Genomic DNA, 19,689 nt, shown 5'->3' with positions numbered 1-19,689 from the left:
ACCAGCGTTTTTCCTGTGCTCATGTCAATCTCTTGTTCCTGTTTCTAGTTTTCCCGGTTTTGACCATTCTGCCTGCACTGACTCTGAGCCTGCCTGTCGATCTGTACCTTGTCACATCACCCTGGATTACTGACCTCTGCCTGCCCTGACCCTGGGCCTGCCTGCCGTTCTGTATATTTCGGACTCTGTTCTGGATTTCTGAACTGCCTGCCCTTGACTTGTCATTTGCCTGCCCCCTGTTTTTGTAATAAACTTTTGCTACTTCGAAACTATCTGCATCTGGGTCTTCTCCTGAGACTTGATAGTATGAACTGGCAATGACGGACCCAGCAGACTCGGACCAGCTCCGAAAAGCCGTCTCCTCCCAAGGCGCCATGAGGAGTTGCTTCGTGGTCTTATGGAAGGGTTCCAGACCTTGGCCGAACGCCATGACCGCGCGTTGAACACATTGCTGGAGCATTTCCCTGGGTTGTCTGTCAGGCAGTCTACCACAACAGTAACCTCCCAGCAACCCGGCTGTTAGCAGTGTGGCCTCCCCGGTTTCCTGAGAAACCCACTTACCTCCACCAGAACGCTTCGCTGGAGAGTCGGGCACCTGTCGGGCGTTTCTCATGCAGTATTCTCTCGTCAACGAGCTGCAGCCCTCCTCCTTCGGACCGCTTGAAGATAGCGTACCTCATCACGCTGATGTCCGGGGGGGCTCTCGCCTTGGCTAAGGCCATGTGGAAACAACAGTCAGCTGTATAATTCAGTCTGGAGGAGTTTGTGGCGGAGGTGAAGAAGGTTGTTGAGTCTCTATTGTCCGGGAGAGAGGCTGCCTGGAAGTTACTCCAGCTTCGGCAAGACTCCTGCAGTGTGGTAGACTATGTGTTGGATTTCTGCACGTTGGCAGATGAGAGTGCCTGGAACCCGGAATCGCTGTTCGACATATACCTGCATGTATTATCGAAGAAAGTTAACTTCTCTGCGCTACGGATCCCTTTAGCGGGATCATTTTCCTAAACAACCGCTGAATTACAGGGCGCAAAATATTACTAACAATATTTATAATCATGCAATCACAAGTGAAATATACCAAAACACAGCTTAGCTTGTTGTTAATCCACCTATCGTGTCAGATTTTGAAAATATGCTTTGCAGCGAAAGCAATCCAAGCTTTTGTGAGTGTATCAATCAATGCTACAACAGCTAGGCCCAAATTAGCATGGTCACGAATGTCAGAAAAGCAATAAAATTAATCGCTTACCTTTGATAATCTTCGGATGTTTGCACTCACGAGACTCCCAGTTACACAAAGTTATTTTTGTTCGATAAATATTACTTTTATAACTAAAAACGCCATTTGGGTTGCGTATTATGTTCAGAAAACCAAAACCTCGTTCCGTTCGAAGAAAATTCCAAAAAGTATCCGTAATGTTCGTAGAAACATGTCAAATGTTTTTTATAATCAATCCTCAGGTTGTTTTTAACAAACATAATCGATAATATTTCAACCTCTTCAGACCGTAACCTATTCAATAAAAGAGAGAAAGAAAATGGAGAGCTACCCCTCTCGGAACTAATCAGAGGACACCTGACTAGTTTTGAAAAATCTCGCTCATTTTTCAAAATAAAAGCCTGAAACTACGTCTAAAGCCTGGTCACAGCCTGAGGAAGCCATTGGAAAAGGAATCTGGTTGATACCCCTTTAAATGGAAGAAAGACGGGCCAGGAAACACAGATAAAAGAATAAAAATAAAAAATCACTTCCGGGTTACATTTCCTCAGGTTTTCTATATACTCACAGACAATATTTTAACAGTTTTGGAAACTTTGGCGTGTTTTCTATCATAATCTGTAAATTATATGCATATTCGACGATCTGGACCTGAGAAATAGTCTGTTTACCTTGGGAACGTTATTTTAAAAGTAAAAAAAATCTGACCCCTAGCGTCAAGAGGGTAATTAATGACGAGCTAGCAGCCCGGGAACTACCGTCGGATCTCGACTCGCTCGTTGCCTTGACAATCCGGACCGACGGGCGGCTACGGGAATGTAGGAAGGAGAGGAGGTCCGATTCCACTCGCCCGCAAAAGGATTCCACCTCGCCTCCGAGGCATCCCGGAAGTCCCGGACGTCTCCGTAGCCGAGAGGACCAAAGACTACCGGAGTTCCCCCGAGAGTCTCCGAAGTCTGCAGATTCACCACTTCCCGAGCCAATGCAACTAGGCAGAGCTAGGCTGTCCCCATCTGAACGTCTACGCCTGCTTCACACGGAGAGTTGCATGTGTTGCGGGTCTACTAGTCATTTCATGTCCTCCTGTCTACTAAAAGACAAGTTTCACCGGTAGGGGCGAGTACTCTTTTGGGCCATACGGAGAACTTTTCCTCTCCCCTTACTCGCACCCCTTTCCATGCCATCCTGCTGTGGGGGAACCAGTTGCAATCTCTCCGGGTACTTATTGAATCTGCGGCCGATTTAGAGTTTTATGGACACTACCCTGGCATCGCCACTCAGCCCCTTTCCATTTCCATGGATGTTAGAGTGCTGGACGTGCGCTCTATAGGCCAGGTCAACCACAATACCACTCCCATCAACCTATGAGTGTCAGGGAACCACAGCGAAGCCATCAATGCTAATTAAGTCTCCTCAGGTTATGTGGTATTGGGATTCTCTTGGCCCGTTCTGCCACACCCATTACCTCAGCGCAGCCTGCCCAGGGATGTCATCCTGTGGGCTCGGATGTTGCCCCGGACCTCTCAGCCATTCCTGCGGAGTACCAGGACCTTCGGGAGGTTTTTAATAAGGCCCGGGCCACTTCACTTCCTCTGCACCGACCCAATGACTGCGGGATCGACATTCCCCCAGGCACTACATTGCCCCGGGGACGACTGTACTCTCTGTCGGGAGACCAAGGCTATGGAGAACTACCTACATCGAGGACTCCTTAGCTGCAGGGCGTATCCGTCCTTCTGCCTCCCACACCGGTGCAGGGTTCTTCTTTGTGGAGAAGGACAAAACCATGCACCTGTGCATCAACTACTGGGGCCTCAATGACATCATGGTGAAGAACCGCTACCTGCTACCACTCATCACCTCGGCATGCGAGCCGCTCCAGGGGGTCACTGTTTTCTCCAAATTGGACCTGCGGAAGGACTACCACTTGGTGCGGATACGAGAAGGGGACGTTTGGAAGACGGTCACAACAAATATCTGGTTATGCCATTTGGCCTTACCAACACCCCAGCTGGGTTCCAGGCCCTGGTTAATGACGTTCTCCGCGACATGTTGAACTGGTTCATCTTCGTATACCTCAACGACATCCTCGTTTTCTCCCACTCAGACCAAGAACACGTTTTCCATGTCCAACAGGTCCTCCAGCGCCTCCTGGAGAACCAGCTTTTTGTGAAAGCGGAGAAATGCAAATCCCGGGAAGGTGAGAGCGGTGGTGAACTGATCCCAGCCTATGTCCAGAGTGCGTGGGCAATGTTTCCTGGGATTTGCCAACTTTTATCTGGGGTAACAGCACCATGGCGTCCCCCCTATCTGCACTCACCTCTCCCAAGGTTCCGTTCAAGTGGTCCCCAACTGCTGACCGGGCATCCCAGGAACTCAAGCATCACTTCACCACAACTCCCATATTGGTTCATCCTGACCCGTCCTGTCAGTTCGTGGTGGAGGCCTATGCTTCGGATGTCGGAGTGGGGGCTGTCCTGTCCCAGCTTTCTGCCCTGGACCTCAAGTTACATTCCTGTGTTGCCTTCTCCGATCGCCTTAATGCCACAGAGAGGAACTACGATGTGGGGAATCGTGAGCTTCTCACGGTGAAGATGGCGTTGGAGGAGTGGAGGCACTGGCTGGAGGGGGCAGAACATCTGTTCAATGTGTGGATTCCAGGCAATTTAGGTTGGACCTGCTTTTCACCCGGTTCAACTTTTCCCTCTCATACCTACCGGGATCCAAGAATGTCAAGTCTGATGCGCTGTCATGCCGCTATAGCCCCACGGCTACAACCCGGAACCCGAGAGCATCCTTCCCACCTCATGCCTGGCGACGGCACTCAGCTGGGGAATAGGGAAGAATGTTTGTGAGGCGCAGCATTCCCAGCCGAACCCCGGGCACAGATTACCGGATGTTTGTTTCTGATGCGGTCCGCTCATCGGTCCTGGAGTGGGCCCACTCCTCCAGGCTTGCCTGCCACCGGGGCTCCCGTCGGACCCACGCCTTTGTGCGACAACGTTTTTGGTGGCCTACCATGGTTCCTAACGTCTCCACGTTCGTCGCCACATAAACGAACTGTGCGCAGAACAAGACTTCTCGGCAAGCTCCAGCTGATCTTCTTCAACCTCTTACTGTCCCTCACCGTCCCTGGTCTCACATATCCCTGGACTTTGTCACGGGTCTCCCCCCGTCTGACCGGTTTTCCAAACCCACCCACTTCATTCCTCTTCCCAAGCTACCCTCCGCCAAAGAGACGGCCCAGCTCATGATGCAGCAGGTCTTCCGGATCCATGGATTCCCAGTGGACATGGTCTCTGACCGGGTCCTCAGTTCTCTTCCCAGTTCAGTCGGAGCGAGCCAGCCAAGACCTGGAGACGACTCTTCGCTGACTGGTCTCCGCCAACCCCACCATCTTGAGCCAGCAACTAGTGTGGGTCGAATACGCCCGCAACACCCTTCCTTGCTCTGCCACGCATCTCTCAGCCCCCGCTCTTCCCTGAACAAGAGGAAGTGGTCGGCATACCTTCGGCCAAGATGTTTGTCCGCTGCTGTCGTCGTACCTGGAAGAAAGCCCGGTCCGCCCTTCTCAAGACCACCTTGAGGTATCGACAACAAACGGACCGCCACCGGACCCTGGCTCCCTGGTATCGTCTCGGGCAGAAGGTATGGCTGTCCACTTGGGATCTACCCCTCCAGGTGGAGTCCCGCAAACTTTCCCCCCGGTTTATCAGCCCTTTCCCCATCTCCAAGGTCATTAGCCCCTGTGCTGTCCGTCTGCTGTTGCCCCGTACCCTCCGTATACATCCCACTTTTCACTTTTCTAGAATCAAACCCATGTCTCACAGCCCTTTAGTCAACAGGAAACAGGAGACAATCTGCCTGCTCTGATCCTGAGCCTGCCTGCCGTTCTGTACCTTTTGGATTCTGATGTGGATTACCGACCTCTGCCTGCCCTTGACCTGTCGTTTTGCCTGCCCAGTTCTAGTAATAAACTTTTGTTACTTCGACACTGTATGCTTCTGGGTCTTGCCTAAAACGTGACAATAACAATGGGCTTGAACGCTTATTGACTTTTATTCATTTGTAAATATTTTTAAAAACATTATTCCACTGACATTATAAGGTATTGTGTGTAGGCCAGTGACACAAGATCTCTATTTAATCCATTTTAAATTCAGGCTGTAACAAAATGTGGGAAAAGTCATCAGGTGTGAGTAGGCACTGTATGTACAGTACATATAACTAGGAATAAAGAGACAGATTTGTATTTGTTTTTCCTGGAGTCCAGCAAAATTAAGGCAGATTTTTTTATACAATTTTTAAAAAATTACAATACATTCACAGATTTCACAACACACTATGTGACCTCAGGGCCCTACTCCACCACTACCACATATCTACAGTACAAAATCCATGTGTACGAGTATCGTGCGTATGTTATCATGTGTGTGTGTATGCATGTGTCTGTGCCTATGTTTGTGTTGCTTTACAGTCCCCGCTGTTCAATAAGGTATATTTTTATCTGTTTCTTAAACCTAATTTTACTGCTTGCATCAGTTACTTGATGTGGAATAGAGTTCCATGTAGTCATGGCTCTATGTAGTACTGTGCACCTCCCATAGTCTGTTCTGGACTTCAGGGACTGTGAAGAGACCTCGTGGCATGTCTTGTGGGGCTTGCATGGGTGTCCGAGCTGTGAGCCAATAGTTCGAACAGACAGCTCGGTGGATTCAACGTGTCAATACCTCGCACAAATACAAGTAGTGATGATGTAAATCTCTCCTCCACTTTGAGCCAGGAGATATTGACATTAATATTATGAATGTTAGCTCTCTCTGTGTACATCCAAGGGCCAGCCGTGCTGCGCTTTTCAAAGCCAATTGCAATTTCCCTTTTTGTGGAACCTGACCACATTACTGAACATGTGTCCAGGTATAACAAAACTAGGGCCTGTAGGACCTGCCTTGCGCTGTTAAGAAGGTAGAGCAATGCTTTATTATGGACAGACTTCTCCCCATCTTAGCTACTGTTGTATCAATATGTTTTGACCATGACAGTTTACAATCCAGGGTTACTCCAAGCAGTTTAGTCACCTCAACTTGCTCAATTTCCACATTATTTATTACAAGATTTAGTTGAGGTTTAGGTTTAAGTGAATGATTTGTCCCAAATACAATGCTTGAAATATTTAGGACTAACTTATTCCTTGCCACCCACTCTAAAACTAACTGCAGCTCTTTGTTAAGTGTTGCAGTCATTTCAGTCGCTGTAGTAGCTGACGTGTATAGTGTTGAGTCATCCGCATAAATACTTTACTCAAAGCCAGTGTCATGACGTTAGTAAAGATTGAAAAAAGTAAGGGGCCTGGACAGCTGCCCAGGGGAATTCCTGATTTCTACCTGGATTATGTTGGAGAGGCTTCCATTAACTTCTTATGGCTGCAATCCCGTTAACGGGATGATATGACAACAGCAAGTGAAAATGCTGGGAGCCAAATTCAAAAAATAGAAAATCTCATAATTAAAATTCCTTAGACATACTTGTGTCTTATACCATTTTAAAGGTAATCTTGTTGTTAATCCCACCAAAGTGTCCGATTTCAAATATGCTTTTCAGCGAAAGCACTACAAATGATTATGTTAGGTCACACCAAACCACAAATAGAGATAAAATGAATCACTAACCTTTGATGATCTTCATCAGATGACACTCATAGGACTTCGTGTTACACAATACATGTATGTTTTGTTTGATAAAGTTCATATTTATATAAAAAAAATCTGAGTTTACATTGGCGCGTTACATTCACTAGTTCCATAAACATCCAGTGATTTTGCATAGCCACATCGTTTCAACAGAAATACTCATCATAAATGTAGATGATAATACAAGTTATACACATGGAATTATGGATATACCTCTCCTTAACTTCTCTAGGGTATGTGGGACGGTAGCGTCCACCTCGTCAACAGCCAGTGAAACTGCAGGGCGCCAAATTCAAACCAACAGAAATCCCATAATTTTAATTCCTCAAACATACAAGTATTTTACACCATTTTAAAGCTACACTTGTTGTAAATCCAGCCAAAGTGTCCGATTTCAAAAGGTTTTACGACAAAAGAACCCGCCATGTTGGAGTCAACAGAAACCAGAAATTACATGATAAATGTTTCCTTACCTTTGATGATCTTCATCAGAATGCACTCCCAGGAATCCCAGGTCCACAATAAATGCTTGATTTGTTCGATAACAACAATAATTGTTTCACCTCTTACACTGTTACTTTACGGAATTCAAAATTACAATGCTTGTCTTTCATAATTTGTGACCCGTTTCAGGAAACTAGGTGTATGTTGCAGGTCACTACTTCACAGGAGAACTGTTTGAACGTTAACTTTTCTTTTTAATCAAAATGCGTTTTTGGGCAGAAATGTCTTCGAACATATGAACTTTCATGTGCCTTAATAACAAATGTGTATGCCATCTGTAAATATGAATAAAAAATGTAAATTACCAGCCTAGTTGGTTAAGCCAAAGAAAAAGTTAGCAACCTTCCCGCTATCCATGATTGGCTTAGATAATGAGTGGGCTGGCCATGCCAAGAGATGAGTTTGGATTGGTCTGTCATATAACACGCTTCTGTCTATTTGAGCTGGTCAGTATGTGAAGGTAATCCTGTCGTACATTACTTTTTTGTTGTTGTATGTATCGCATAGTAAAACTTAGCCAAAGACTCCCCTATGCAAGTATCAATTTCAATAGAATGTCACTGAAACAATTGTTTTAGAACACTCTTGTCTGTGTGTCAGAGCGCAGAATAACTGATGAATTTACAAACGTTAAACACCGGTTGAATATGGCCCGGTGTCAGTAAACGTTGGCAAAAAAGCATAATTAAATTGTTGCCAGGAGGACAGTTACAGTCACCAACGCTCTGGATAACATGAAAACAGACTAACCAGCTCTGTTAGGGTGAGTAAAATGGTCAGAGTTTGGGTGGGGGCTAAAGCTTAAGATGATTCTTATGACATTGCACATCGTCAGTGTGACCCAGAGTGACTTGACACAACGGGCCAAGCAATCTGTACAAATTAAACGGGAACGACACAGGACTCCTTATTTAATGAAATGGGTTGCCGTCTGCCGTGAAGCATTCATCTATGTATACGGGTAAGAGTCCAGCTACAGTTTCAGATATTATATGTTTTTAATTTTGTCAAAGTTCTTTTCATTACAAGTTAAAGCTTACTGTTATCTAACGTTAGCTAGCTGATGTTAGATGGCTGGCTCACTAGCTAACATTACGTTTATGATCTGTGTGTAGTAATGCTATCTCAGAATGCCCTTTCGCATTGCTTATTATAGCCTAATGTTAGCTAGCTAACTAGCTAACATTGAACCTGTTTGGTTAACTCTAGCTAGCTATGATAAACGGTTTGTATTGCTAGTACTCTATGGATTGAGATTATGGTGCATTGTTTAGCTAGCGAGCTAGCTACATGTCTAAACAAAAGACCCCAAGTTAAATATTACTGTTAGCTAGCTAGCTGACGTTAGATGGCTGGCTCGCTAGGTAACATTACGTTTATGATCTGTGTGTAGTAATGTTATCTCAGAATGCCATTTCGCATTGCTAGTTATAGCCTAATGTAACCTATTTGGTTACCTTTAGCCATGACAATATGATGAATGAGCCATAATTCAATGAATGATGCAGGAGAGTTTGCTACTTTTACAAAAATGTCATTTAAGGTGCTCCAATGATTTTTTCTATCATTGTTTATTATTTATCTTTGTTTCATAGTGTAGTTTCTTCTTCATTTTATTCATTTTAGTCACATGATTTCTCAATTTGCAAAACGTTTGCCAATCGGTTGTGCAGCCAAACTTTTTTGCCATTCCTTTTCCCTCATCCCTCTCCACCATACCATTTTTCAATTCCTCATCAATCCACAGGGAAATATATACCCAGAAAATATACCTCTCTGTTGATACAACATACATTATCAAGCACTTCACATATGTTATCCAGATACTGACTGTTAGCACTTGGTGGAGTATTGCAGCTACCCACCAGAATGGGCTTTAGGTGAGGCAGATGAACCTGTAGCCATATTACTTCAACAGTATTTAACATGAGATCATCTCTACTCTTTACAGGAATGTGGTTCGACATACATATAAACAGCAACACCTCCACCATTGGCATTTCTATATTTTCTGTAAATGTTATAACCTTGTATTGCTACCACCGTATGATGAAAGGTATTATCCAAGTGAGTTTCAGAGATTGTCAAAATATGATTTGCATCTGTTACTAGCAAATTATTGATTTCATGAACCTTGTTTCTTCAGCTACATATCTTTAACGTGGGCTATTTTGAGCACTTTTCCTCTGGGATGCTTACTTGTTTTCGCTGCTTTACTGGGAAGCATAGCAGAAGTAGACATGCTCATGTTATTTATGTTAGTGCAGGGTGAGCTGCACACAGTAGACTTCCTACTAGGGCACACCGCCTCAGTGCTAACAGTATAAATCTAGTACATAGGCACATGATTACTGCATGCGATAGCTGTAGGATCAGCAGAGGCATTCAGGGCAGTTAGAGAGACATACTTTTGGTTACTTGCATTGTGTCTACCAATGCCCCTGGTGTAATGTACATTTGCTGAAGCATTATGACAACTCTGCGTTACAATGGTAGGGATTAACTGAGCTGGGCTTGAGTCATTGATAAGTCATTGTTTCAACACAGCCTTATAATGCGATGAAAGGATCCAGGAACCCAAATTATGTGGGAGGATCCCGTCCTTATAAAATGTGTTTTGTTTCCAAAAGGTATCAAAATTGTCAACAAAAGTTATACCCATTGAGCTGAAATAATCACGAGCCAGTTGTGAAGAGAGGGAATCCTGCTCAAGCGTTCAATGCCACGATTCAGAGAGAGCACAGGGCCAGATATGATGGGTCTTTTGTTAGTGTCTAGCAGAGAGTCAATCAGCTCTTTAAAATCCAGTTTCAACTGTTCAGAGCTGCCCTTCGTAATGTAGTACATTTGGGAGCAGCTTTGTAATGTAATTTACTCAAGCTGAAGGGATAGGACATTGTTTTTGCACCAGAAACGGTCACATTTCTTACCATGGAGCTGCCCAAAATCACAGCTGGTGAGGACGAGGAAATCCGCCCACTCCCACGCTTCACAGGATTCTGAGAACCCTTTATCTCAAGGTTCAGGAGAAGAGCCAGAAGCAGACAGTTTCGAAGTAACAAAAGTTTATTACAAAAACAGGGGGGCAGGCAAACGACAGGTCAAGGGCAGGCAGAGGTCAGTAGTCCAGAGCGGAGTCCGAAGGGTACAGAACGGCAGGCAGGCTCAGAGTCAGGGCAGGCAGAATGGTCAAAAAACAGGAAAACTAGGAACAGGTACTAGAGACAGAAAGGAGCACAAGAATAAACGCTGGTAGGCTCAATGAAACAAAACGAAGTGGCAACAGAAATAGAGAACACAGGTATAAATACACTAGGGATAATGAGGAAGAAGGGTGACACCGGGAGGGGGGTGGAGACAAGCACAAAGACAGGTGAAACAGATCATGGTGTGACACTTTATGGACGGGCGAGGGGCAGAATAACTAGAGCCGTTGCTCCCGGTGCCTGGTGCAGGCTTCCGACAGATGGAGAAGCCCCACTCGATCCAGAGCAGTGATGGGAGGTTGTCAATGTCGACTTCGAAATCGTAGTAGTAGGCACTGCGGCCGCAGGCACAGGCAACTCCAACAACAAAGGTGCAGGAAGATCAGGCTCCAGGATGGCAAAACTATTCGTTGTTTGTATCCTCTACAGTCCTCTCGTTGGGAGTGTAGACTGCTACACTCCGCTATCAGATGAGGGGAGCTCCGGGCAACACCGACCAGTCAGATAACGACAAACGACAAGGCAGTGATGCATCCAACAAGCGCGAATGTCGTCAAGCCACCAGCGTAGAAAATGTAAAAAATTCCACTTTTGCGTAAAAAAATGAATGTACCCCTTTTTCATGGTATCCAATTGGTAATTACAGTCTTGTCCCATTGCTGCAACTCCCGTATGGACTCGGGAGAGGCGAAGGTCGAGAGCCGTGCCACCTCCGAAACAGAACCCAGCCAACCTCACTGCTGCTTGACACAATGCCCGCTTAACCCGGAAGCCAGCCGCACCAAGGTGTTGGAGGAAACTGTACACCTGGCGGCGGTGTCAGCATGCACTGTGCCCGACCGGCCACAGGATTCGCTAGTGCACGATGGGACAAGAACATCCCTGTCGGCCAAGCCCTCCCCTAACCCGGACCAATTGTGCGCCGCTCCAAGGGTCTCCCAGTCGCGGCCGGCTGCAACATAGCCTGGACTCTAGTGGCACAGCTAGCACTGCGATGCAGTGCCTTAGACCACTGCGCCGCTCGGGAGGCCACTCTGAATTTTACCCAGTTTCTTATGTAGACAGGCGACTTGCGTGATCAAGGAAGTCACCTTAAGCCTCTAATCCTTGGCAAGCCAACAAGTGCCGCATTAGAACTCTGAGTGATCCACTTTGTCCTGAATTAAGGTGTAGTAGATACAGCTCTTACAGCTGGAACCGTTCACTTATCTCGGCTAGAGGTTTACCTCTGAACTATTCGTCCGTAACGGTGACCTCCACGGGAGGTCTGCATGTGTATAAGTGGCAGGCGTCAGAGCTTTGGTGCCAAAATAAAGGAATTGTCCCCCAGAGCACTCTGAAAATGAATATTTTAGTGTCCCTACAGTAGCTTTTCGACCAGGTTCGTTCATTCTCCACTTTGAGAACAACTAGTGCCCTGGCGGTACAGTTACTAAAATGTGTGTGCCGTCTCAGACCGGTTTCTAAACCTATTGCGCCCACTTCGGATTTAGCTTTGGTTTTGGATGCTCTGAGTGAGGCTCTCTTTAGAACCACTGAAGTCTGTGGATCTGAAGATCATTCCGCCACTGGTGACTCTGTGACTTTGTTCCCTAATGGTCAGGAAGGTGACCATTACCACAAAGGTCATGACTATGCCCTACAGGTCTCTAGCTTTTAGCTACTTCCCTTTTTGCCTCCTCCATTTGCTTCTGAGAAGCAACGATGGTTACATGCCCTATGTCCAGTACAAGCTTTACGAGTGTATCTTGAGTGAACCCGGGATATCCGGTTATGTGATCAGCTTTTTGTCTGTTTTGCTATTCCAGCTCGTGGCAGGGCGCTCTCTAAGCATCATCTCTCCCACTGGATTTGTGGAGGTTACAGCCTTATTTTAAAATTGATGAGGACAAACATTCATTTAATCAATCTACACACAATACCCAATTATGACAAAGCAAAAACAGGTTTTTAGAAATGTTTGCAAAAAAAAAAGTATTCAGACCCTTTGCTGTGAGACTCGAAACTGTGCTCAGGTGCATCCTGTTTCCATTGATCATCCTTGAGATGTTTCTACAACTTGATTGGAGTCCACCTGTGGAAAATTCAATTGATTGGACATGATTTGGAAAGGCACACACCTGTTTATATAAGGTCCCACAGTTGACAGTGCATGTCAGAGCAAAAACCAAGCCAAAAGGTCGAAGAAATTGTTCGTAGAGCTCTGAGACAGGATTGTGTAAAATAATAGATCTGGGGAAGGGTGCCAAAACATTTCTGCAGCATTGAAGGACTCCAAGAAAACAGTGGCCTCCATCATTCTTAAATGGAAGAAGTATGGAACCACAAAGACTCTTCCTAGAGCTGGCCGCCCGGCCAAATTGAGCAATAAGAGAAGGGCCTTGGTCAGGAAGGTGACCAAGATTCCGATGGTCACTTTGACAGAGCTCCAGAGTTCCTCTTTGGAGATGGTCGTCCTTCTGGAAGGTTCTCCCATCTCTGCAGCACTCCACCAATCAGGTCTTTATGGTAGAATGAACAGACGGAAGCCATTCCTCAGTTAAAGGCACATGACAGCTCACTTGGAGTTTGCCAAAAGGCACCTAATGGACTCTCAGACCATTGAGAAACAAGATTATCTGGCCTGATGAAACCAACATTGAACTCTTTGGCCTGAATGCCAAGCGTCACGTCTGGAGGAAACCTGGCACCATCCCTACGGTGAAGCATGGTGGTGGCAGCATCATGTGGTGGGGATGTTTTTCAGTGACAGGGACTGGGAGACTAGTCATGATTAAGGGAAAGAGGAACGGCGCAAAGTACACAGAGATTCTTGATGAAAGGACCTCAGACTGGTGGCGAAGGTTCGCCTTCCAACAGGACAACGACCCTAAGCACACAGCCAATGCAATGCAGTAGTGGCTTCGGGACAAGTCTCTGAATGTCCTTGAATGGCCGAGCCAGAGCCCAGACTTGAACCCGATCTAACATCTCTGGAGAGACCTGAAAATAACTGTGCAGCGACGCTCCCCATCCAACCTGACAGAGCTTGTGAGGATCTGCAGAGAAGAATGGGAGAAACTCCCCAACTACATGTGTGCCAACTTGTAGCGTCATACCCAAGAAGACTCAAGGCTGTAACCACTGCCAAAGTACTGAGCAAAGGGTGTGAATATTTACGTAAATGCGATATTCCAGTTTTTTATTTTAATACATTTGAAAACATTTCCAAAAACCTGTTTTTGCTTTGTCATTATTGGGTATTGTGTGTAGATTGATGAGGATTTTTTGTTGTTGATCAATTTTAGACTAAGGCTGTAACATAACAAAATGTGTAAAAAGTCAAGGGGTCTGAATACTTTCCCAATGCTCTGTAGCAGAAAGTGGCAAGGGTTACCAAGGGGTGTATGCTCCCACTCCAGCGTTTTGGCCGTTATATAAAAGGGGTTGACTGTAGGGGATATTTGTGCTGTGGCAAGTTGGGCATCACCACACACTTTTGTGAGGTTTTATTGCTTGGTTGTCACTGCTCCCAATGTAGTCCACAGTGTGATTACAGCTGGTACAGGAGAAGGTTCTTAAGCAGCGTGCAGTGTACCCAATAACCAGACTACCGCATCTTGTGAGGTGGAGTACTGTGTGGTCTACCATGGGCCGTTTCATTTGATATCCATTGAGGTCGACTTGGGGCGTGATTTCCCCATAGTTGTGTCATACCGAGAGTACTGACTGAAAGGGAACGTAACGTTACGACTATAACTACTGTTCCTTGAAGGAGGGAAAAAGGTTCTTTGGCCCCACGCCGATCGGTTCTGGGCACGGTGAAGAGGGGTACTGGGTTGAAGGAATGAATCCGAGCCTGAGGCTTATCAGGTGTGTAAGGCGTGGCTTCCAGCGAGGCGTGGATTTCATTGGCTCTTGTCAGGTGTGATTTTAGTTCTTCAGTCAAAGTCGTGTGAGTGTGATTCTCCATAGTTGTGTTGTACCTTGTTTCACATCCTTCAGAGAACAGTAGTTATAGTCATATAACGTTTTCCCATGCATGCCAATAGTTTGTGGTAAAAAAAATCAATAGAAACAATGTGACAGAAGTTCAAACACACACACACACACACTCACACACACAAAGTGCAACAAAGTGGTCATGCCCATCCAACTTAGTACTGAACATCAAAGTTGAAAATGTGTCATGCTATGAACACACACACATGTGTGTCCATTCAGTCCAGTGGAGACTGCAACAGAAAAGTCAATAACCAGTAGTGTGTGAGCTCTGGGAGTGGAGAGGCTTGTTTTGTTATTGTCTGCAGCATTACAGAGTGATACTACTCTGGGGCATACCACAAGCCGATTCAAATTCAAACACGTATCAAAGTTTAGCTTTCTTAATGAACCAGAAAATACATAGTTATTTGTGTTCTTTTATCAAAGTTAGCTGACTAACTAAATGCACCTGGGGTGTATACTACATAGCAGGATCAATGAGTTAGCCAGCTAACTTTGATAAACAACCAGAAACAACTACTGATGTTCTGCTTAATTAAGAAACCTAAACTTAGATATATGGTTTTGGTTGTTGAGTCAATTAGACCATGCCCATTTCAAGCCTATGTTTCTAAAAAGTGAAAAGATATCTTAGAATATTTGGTCAAGTTAGCTGGATAACTCGTTGATCCTGCTTTGTAGTATTAGTAGTACTATGGTAAACAACAATTTGGGATTACACCTTACTTGGCCCCTCCATTAGGATACTGTTAGGCAGATCTGATATGACTGGCTAGGTGTCAGCTATGTTGTGGAATCCGTGCTATTATCTGTCCGACAGTGTTAGACGATGTTAGACTTCAAGGAAGGATTATTCAAGTATTCCCTCTTGGGCCACTGTGTGTGGGGCACCATGTTAGTATGAATGGCCTGGGGCCTAGAACCATGTTTACATTCATGCACCTTGTATCTCAGGTTATGATAGGGACTTTGATAGCTGATAGATTGGTGTTATATTCCAGAGGGCCCTTGTTCTAATAGAATCCCCAGCGTACTATTGTAGGAAAATCTCAACTTGTACTGTGTTGCCCACCATGTTGCGGTGCACTACATTTGACCAGAACCATATGGTGATCAGGTCTACAGTAGCCTATAGTTGTATCATCAAAGACTATGAGCTATAGCTTGGAGATCTACTGTAATCCATTGACCGTTCATCCACTTTATGTCCAACAATGTGGTTGTAATCCATAGCCAAACCAGCCGTCATTGCGTATTAACTGCCATGTGTTAATGTTTGTACTCTGTGACGATGGAGAGCTCTTGGGAAATGAATACCACAGGACCACATTTGACATGTTCTTTCACCATTTATTTGTTCACCAAATACAGTGAAAATGGCATCGTAATATTCAACGACTCGTTCTTAGAATGTCATGACACTGTTTCCCTTTTTTTGCTTCGTAAAACAATGTTTCGCTAATGGAAATATCAAGGTTTCATGCACAACAAACCATATTGAGTTTCCTTAGAAGAATGGTACAAGATAAACGAAATAAAAAAAACAACTTTAATGTCCAAAATCTGTCAAAATTCAACGTGTTATTTGAGGATCCTCGTAAACAGTGCAATATACAAAAACAAATGGCTATTTTTTAACAAATTTGTCGACGAAGCTCAAGTCACAGGATACAATTTCTCAGTAATAGTTTAACATTGATGTGTGCAAAACCCCAAACACATTCAGTTAGTCTTTAAAAAATGATATTGAATGAGAAAAGTCAAAACCCAAATCTCTTAGATTCTCCGTCAGGCCTATATGGTCGCAATCTGCATATCCTCTCTGTAGTACACACATTTGTGTTGATGAATTGTAAGATGGTAGACTAGCACATCATTTCTCAATAACAATTGTTTAGATATAAAAATACAAATATGAATTTTGTTAAAAAGAAGCGTGCCAGGGTAAGAGTGGTGGCACCTGTGTTGGCACCAGAGCGAAAGTTCATGCAAATAGATGGAGAAAATAGTATGACTTTTTAATTATAGAAGACAAAAAAACACGAATAATTGCAAAATCTAAATAAATAAATAAATAAATAAAAATCCCCATAAATTTCATGACTATTTTTCCAAACAAAATGTGCCGATCTCGCCTCCTTCGATATTTTGAGTGTGTAAAAAGTGAAACGGCTATGTATTGGTGTCGGTAGGCTTCACGAAGGCGCCGACCTGCATCGTTAACCGTGGGGGGTAATCTAACACCATGTATCATTTTAATTCAATTGAACCTGGGGACTATGCATTACTAGCTTATTCTTTATAGATGGAGCCAAAATGAATATAGAATATTAACATTGCACCATCCTTGGTGTGTGTGTGTGTGTGGTGTGTGTGGTGTGTGTGGTGTGTGTGTGTGTGTGTGTGTGTGTGTGTGTGTGTGTGTGTGTGTGTGTGTGTGTGTGTGTGTGTGTGTGTGTGTGTGTGTGTGTGTATATAATTATATATATATATATTTTTTTTTTTACATACAATGGGTCTCTACTAGTTACTGGACAGTGTTTGTTTGGTCAGTATTAAAAAGCTTTATCAGCAATCGGAATGCATTCTCTACGTTCGACCAGTGCTGAAAAGGACAGCTCCCTTGAATGCGATGTCGCCGATTGTTATCAACAATGCAAAGCGTGTAAGGGGAATATGGTCTTCGAGCTTAGGAAGGCTATTGTATACAACTATAGAAATAGAGCTTGAAATGAGATTCAGCCACCACTTGTAGTTTTGTGTTTGCTTACGGCGCTTTTGGAAGATGGTTGTGAAGTAATGGCAAGTTCATCCATCAGAGCCAGGGTCCGCCATCTCAACATCACGCTGCGCAGCACAAGTTAAAATGGGTTTTCGTTTGGAAAATTGCCAGCAACCCCATGATAAATCTCCGTCTTTTCTGGAATCTTGCTCTTCCTCTGCTTTCTCGTCCAATCTTCACATATTTCTTTCCATTCCTTTCCTTCCCCTTGTCTTCGCTTCGTGCCATCGTTTCTCCTACAATCCTCGGACATGCACAACCGACAAGTGCTTTAAATCGTTGATCAAAATAAAAAGTCTGCAAGGCGTCGTTCATCTTTAAACACCAGGTGACGACTTGTCTGCCATCCCCTTTAGGACATCGTCTATTCGGTCATCTTCGATAACCACTGCGGAGGGAAAAATGAATGATTTTGTTTATTACTGACATATCATATAACTGCTTCATAAAAATGTTTTACAGACAACAAATCAAGTAATTGCAAAGGCTTTGGGTGAATAGGATGGGGACTGGTGCAACACAAAGGAATACAGCATGTTGTTGTGTCAAACCCCTGACCTTGGTCCTGAAATACTGCAAACAATGCCTTGTCCATTATGGCACATAGCCACGCATGCAATGAGGACAACTTTGTTATTTAAAAAAGACAGAGCATATCTAATGAATAAATATAGTAGCCTTTAGCTACTGAAATACATTTTGATAGCACATCAGTAGTCTATTATTCTCATGCATCACTTTCAACTGGGCTCATTGTGGTCAGCTGCTGACCTTTGTTATATCAACAAATGTTTGCCTCGTCATTTAGAGGTCAGATGCATATCTGTGTTTTATCTTTTTGTTTTATAACAAGTAGGCTAGGTAACTGTAGCCTAGGTTAGAGTTAAAGTTCACACAAGCATGGCCAAACCAAGCCTTTGTTTTTGATGACCAAAACAAAACCTCTATTCAACAATCCATTCCAATAACCAGCTCTTACCTCTCTTGGCTCTGCCGATCTGTCCCAGCTTTGGGGGTCTTTTCGCTTGCGACGCCCCGAAGAACGAATTGGTGTCCTGTAGCCCGCAGCTAAAGGATATCTGACTGGCCTCGGTGTCCCCATAGCCGCTCATTTTCCCCTCGCTATAAGGCAGTACCTCGGACATTATGGCACGGCTGAGACGGACGGATCAGCAGCGGTGATAAAAATGTTTTGAAGTCGGCGGCTTTAGTCGATATAGCCCAGAAATCCTTGTCTTGGTAATTGCACTTGTCGAGCTTTCCGGTGGAAATCCGTTTGGAAAATCACTCGATGACTTCGTCGTGCGTAGCCAGTCTGCGAAGGATGAAGGTGAAGAGTCCTGGTTGGGGTGTCGTGGTGCGCGGTGGAGAGCAGAGGAGCGGTCTGTTCGCGTGTGTTGCTAGATGAAGTCTGATGAGGAAAGTGGGAGATCCCGGGATCATAAAGGAAACCCAGGAGGAACGGAGAAGTTATCCATCTGCGTGTGTGTGTGTGCTGGGGGACTCCGAATGCTGGAGGAGTAGGCTAAGGGTGACATCAACAGGCGAAATATATAATATGTACTGTGGGGGTAACAGAAATGTAAGCTATCAATTCATGACCACAGAGCTAGAGCTACTGGAGCAACGGTGAGGTAAACATTTTATTTGGGGAGTAATCTTTTCTATGCTGAACAAATTTCTAGCCTAAATAAGTTATTACAATGTGATGATATTTACGCATAGGCTATGCCGAAGTAGGCTAATTATATTTGATCTGAGAATTATGAATATAACCTACTCGCGCATTTGCGCGTATTGCTAGTTACTGGGAAAGTCTCCTTTTTTTTGTTTACCTATTACGTTTGACATTGTAATGTGTTTCTCTCCTCGTATGCAGTATATTTCCTTCCTGTAAACCAGCCTCCTTGGTGGCTCTTGCTTGACGTTGGCTCTGGTGACACGAGGTTCTCACAGGAAATCATTACCTGCTCCTTTGAGTCTGTATGCGCACAGAAGTCGGAAGTGCCTTACGCACGTCTTTCCCGTAGCTACAAAGCAAAATCACACAGCAGCAGCGGGTGAACGAGGTTCACAAATGCCACGTTTAAGCAAATTCTCCGTTGATGTGATAGTTACGCTGTAGGCTTCATGGATCATTTACAAATTCATCGCTGACATGTTATTTTAGAATGCAGGGAGTAGGCCTACCTATTTTCCAGAGGTTAAAAGCAGTTTACACACACTATTATACAATTTTATGCCCTTTAACAAAGCCTATTTCTATACAGTAATGAAGTATCCACTAATAATATTATAGCCTAGTTA

At 44.5% G+C, this 19,689-nt stretch overlaps 1 protein-coding gene across 1 annotated transcript; it reads right to left on the bottom strand.

Annotated features, from left to right (window-relative positions):
• Positions 1–15,929: 15,929 nt before the first annotated feature.
• LOC129824429 (calcium/calmodulin-dependent protein kinase II inhibitor 2-like) lies at positions 15,930–18,976 on the bottom strand. Its single transcript, XM_055884080.1, has 2 exons — positions 18,362–18,976; positions 15,930–17,770 (listed from the first exon to the last, which is right to left on the bottom strand). Exons 1-2 carry the CDS (start codon positions 18,525–18,527, stop codon positions 17,700–17,702), a joined length of 237 nt encoding a protein of 78 aa, XP_055740055.1. The 5' UTR covers positions 18,528–18,976; the 3' UTR covers positions 15,930–17,699.
• Between the last annotated feature and the right edge of the window lie 713 nt (positions 18,977–19,689).

This window comes from Salvelinus fontinalis, chromosome 26 (assembly GCF_029448725.1).
Source record: "Salvelinus fontinalis isolate EN_2023a chromosome 26, ASM2944872v1, whole genome shotgun sequence".
NCBI classification, from domain to species: domain Eukaryota; kingdom Metazoa; phylum Chordata; class Actinopteri; order Salmoniformes; family Salmonidae; genus Salvelinus; species Salvelinus fontinalis.
Note: the sequence above shows the minus strand (reverse complement) of the source record. Positions and strands in the feature narration are given on the sequence as shown.

Excerpts from the sequence above, each read along its gene's own strand:
- LOC129824429 (XM_055884080.1), bottom strand. The coding sequence starts at position 18,527 with ATGTCCGAGGTACTGCCTTATAGCGAGGGGAAAATGAGCGGCTATGGG. Across the intron at positions 17,771-18,361 it reads GATCGGCAGAGCCAAGAGAG|TGGTTATCGAAGATGACCGA; the intron begins GTAAGAGCTGGT and ends TTCCCTCCGCAG.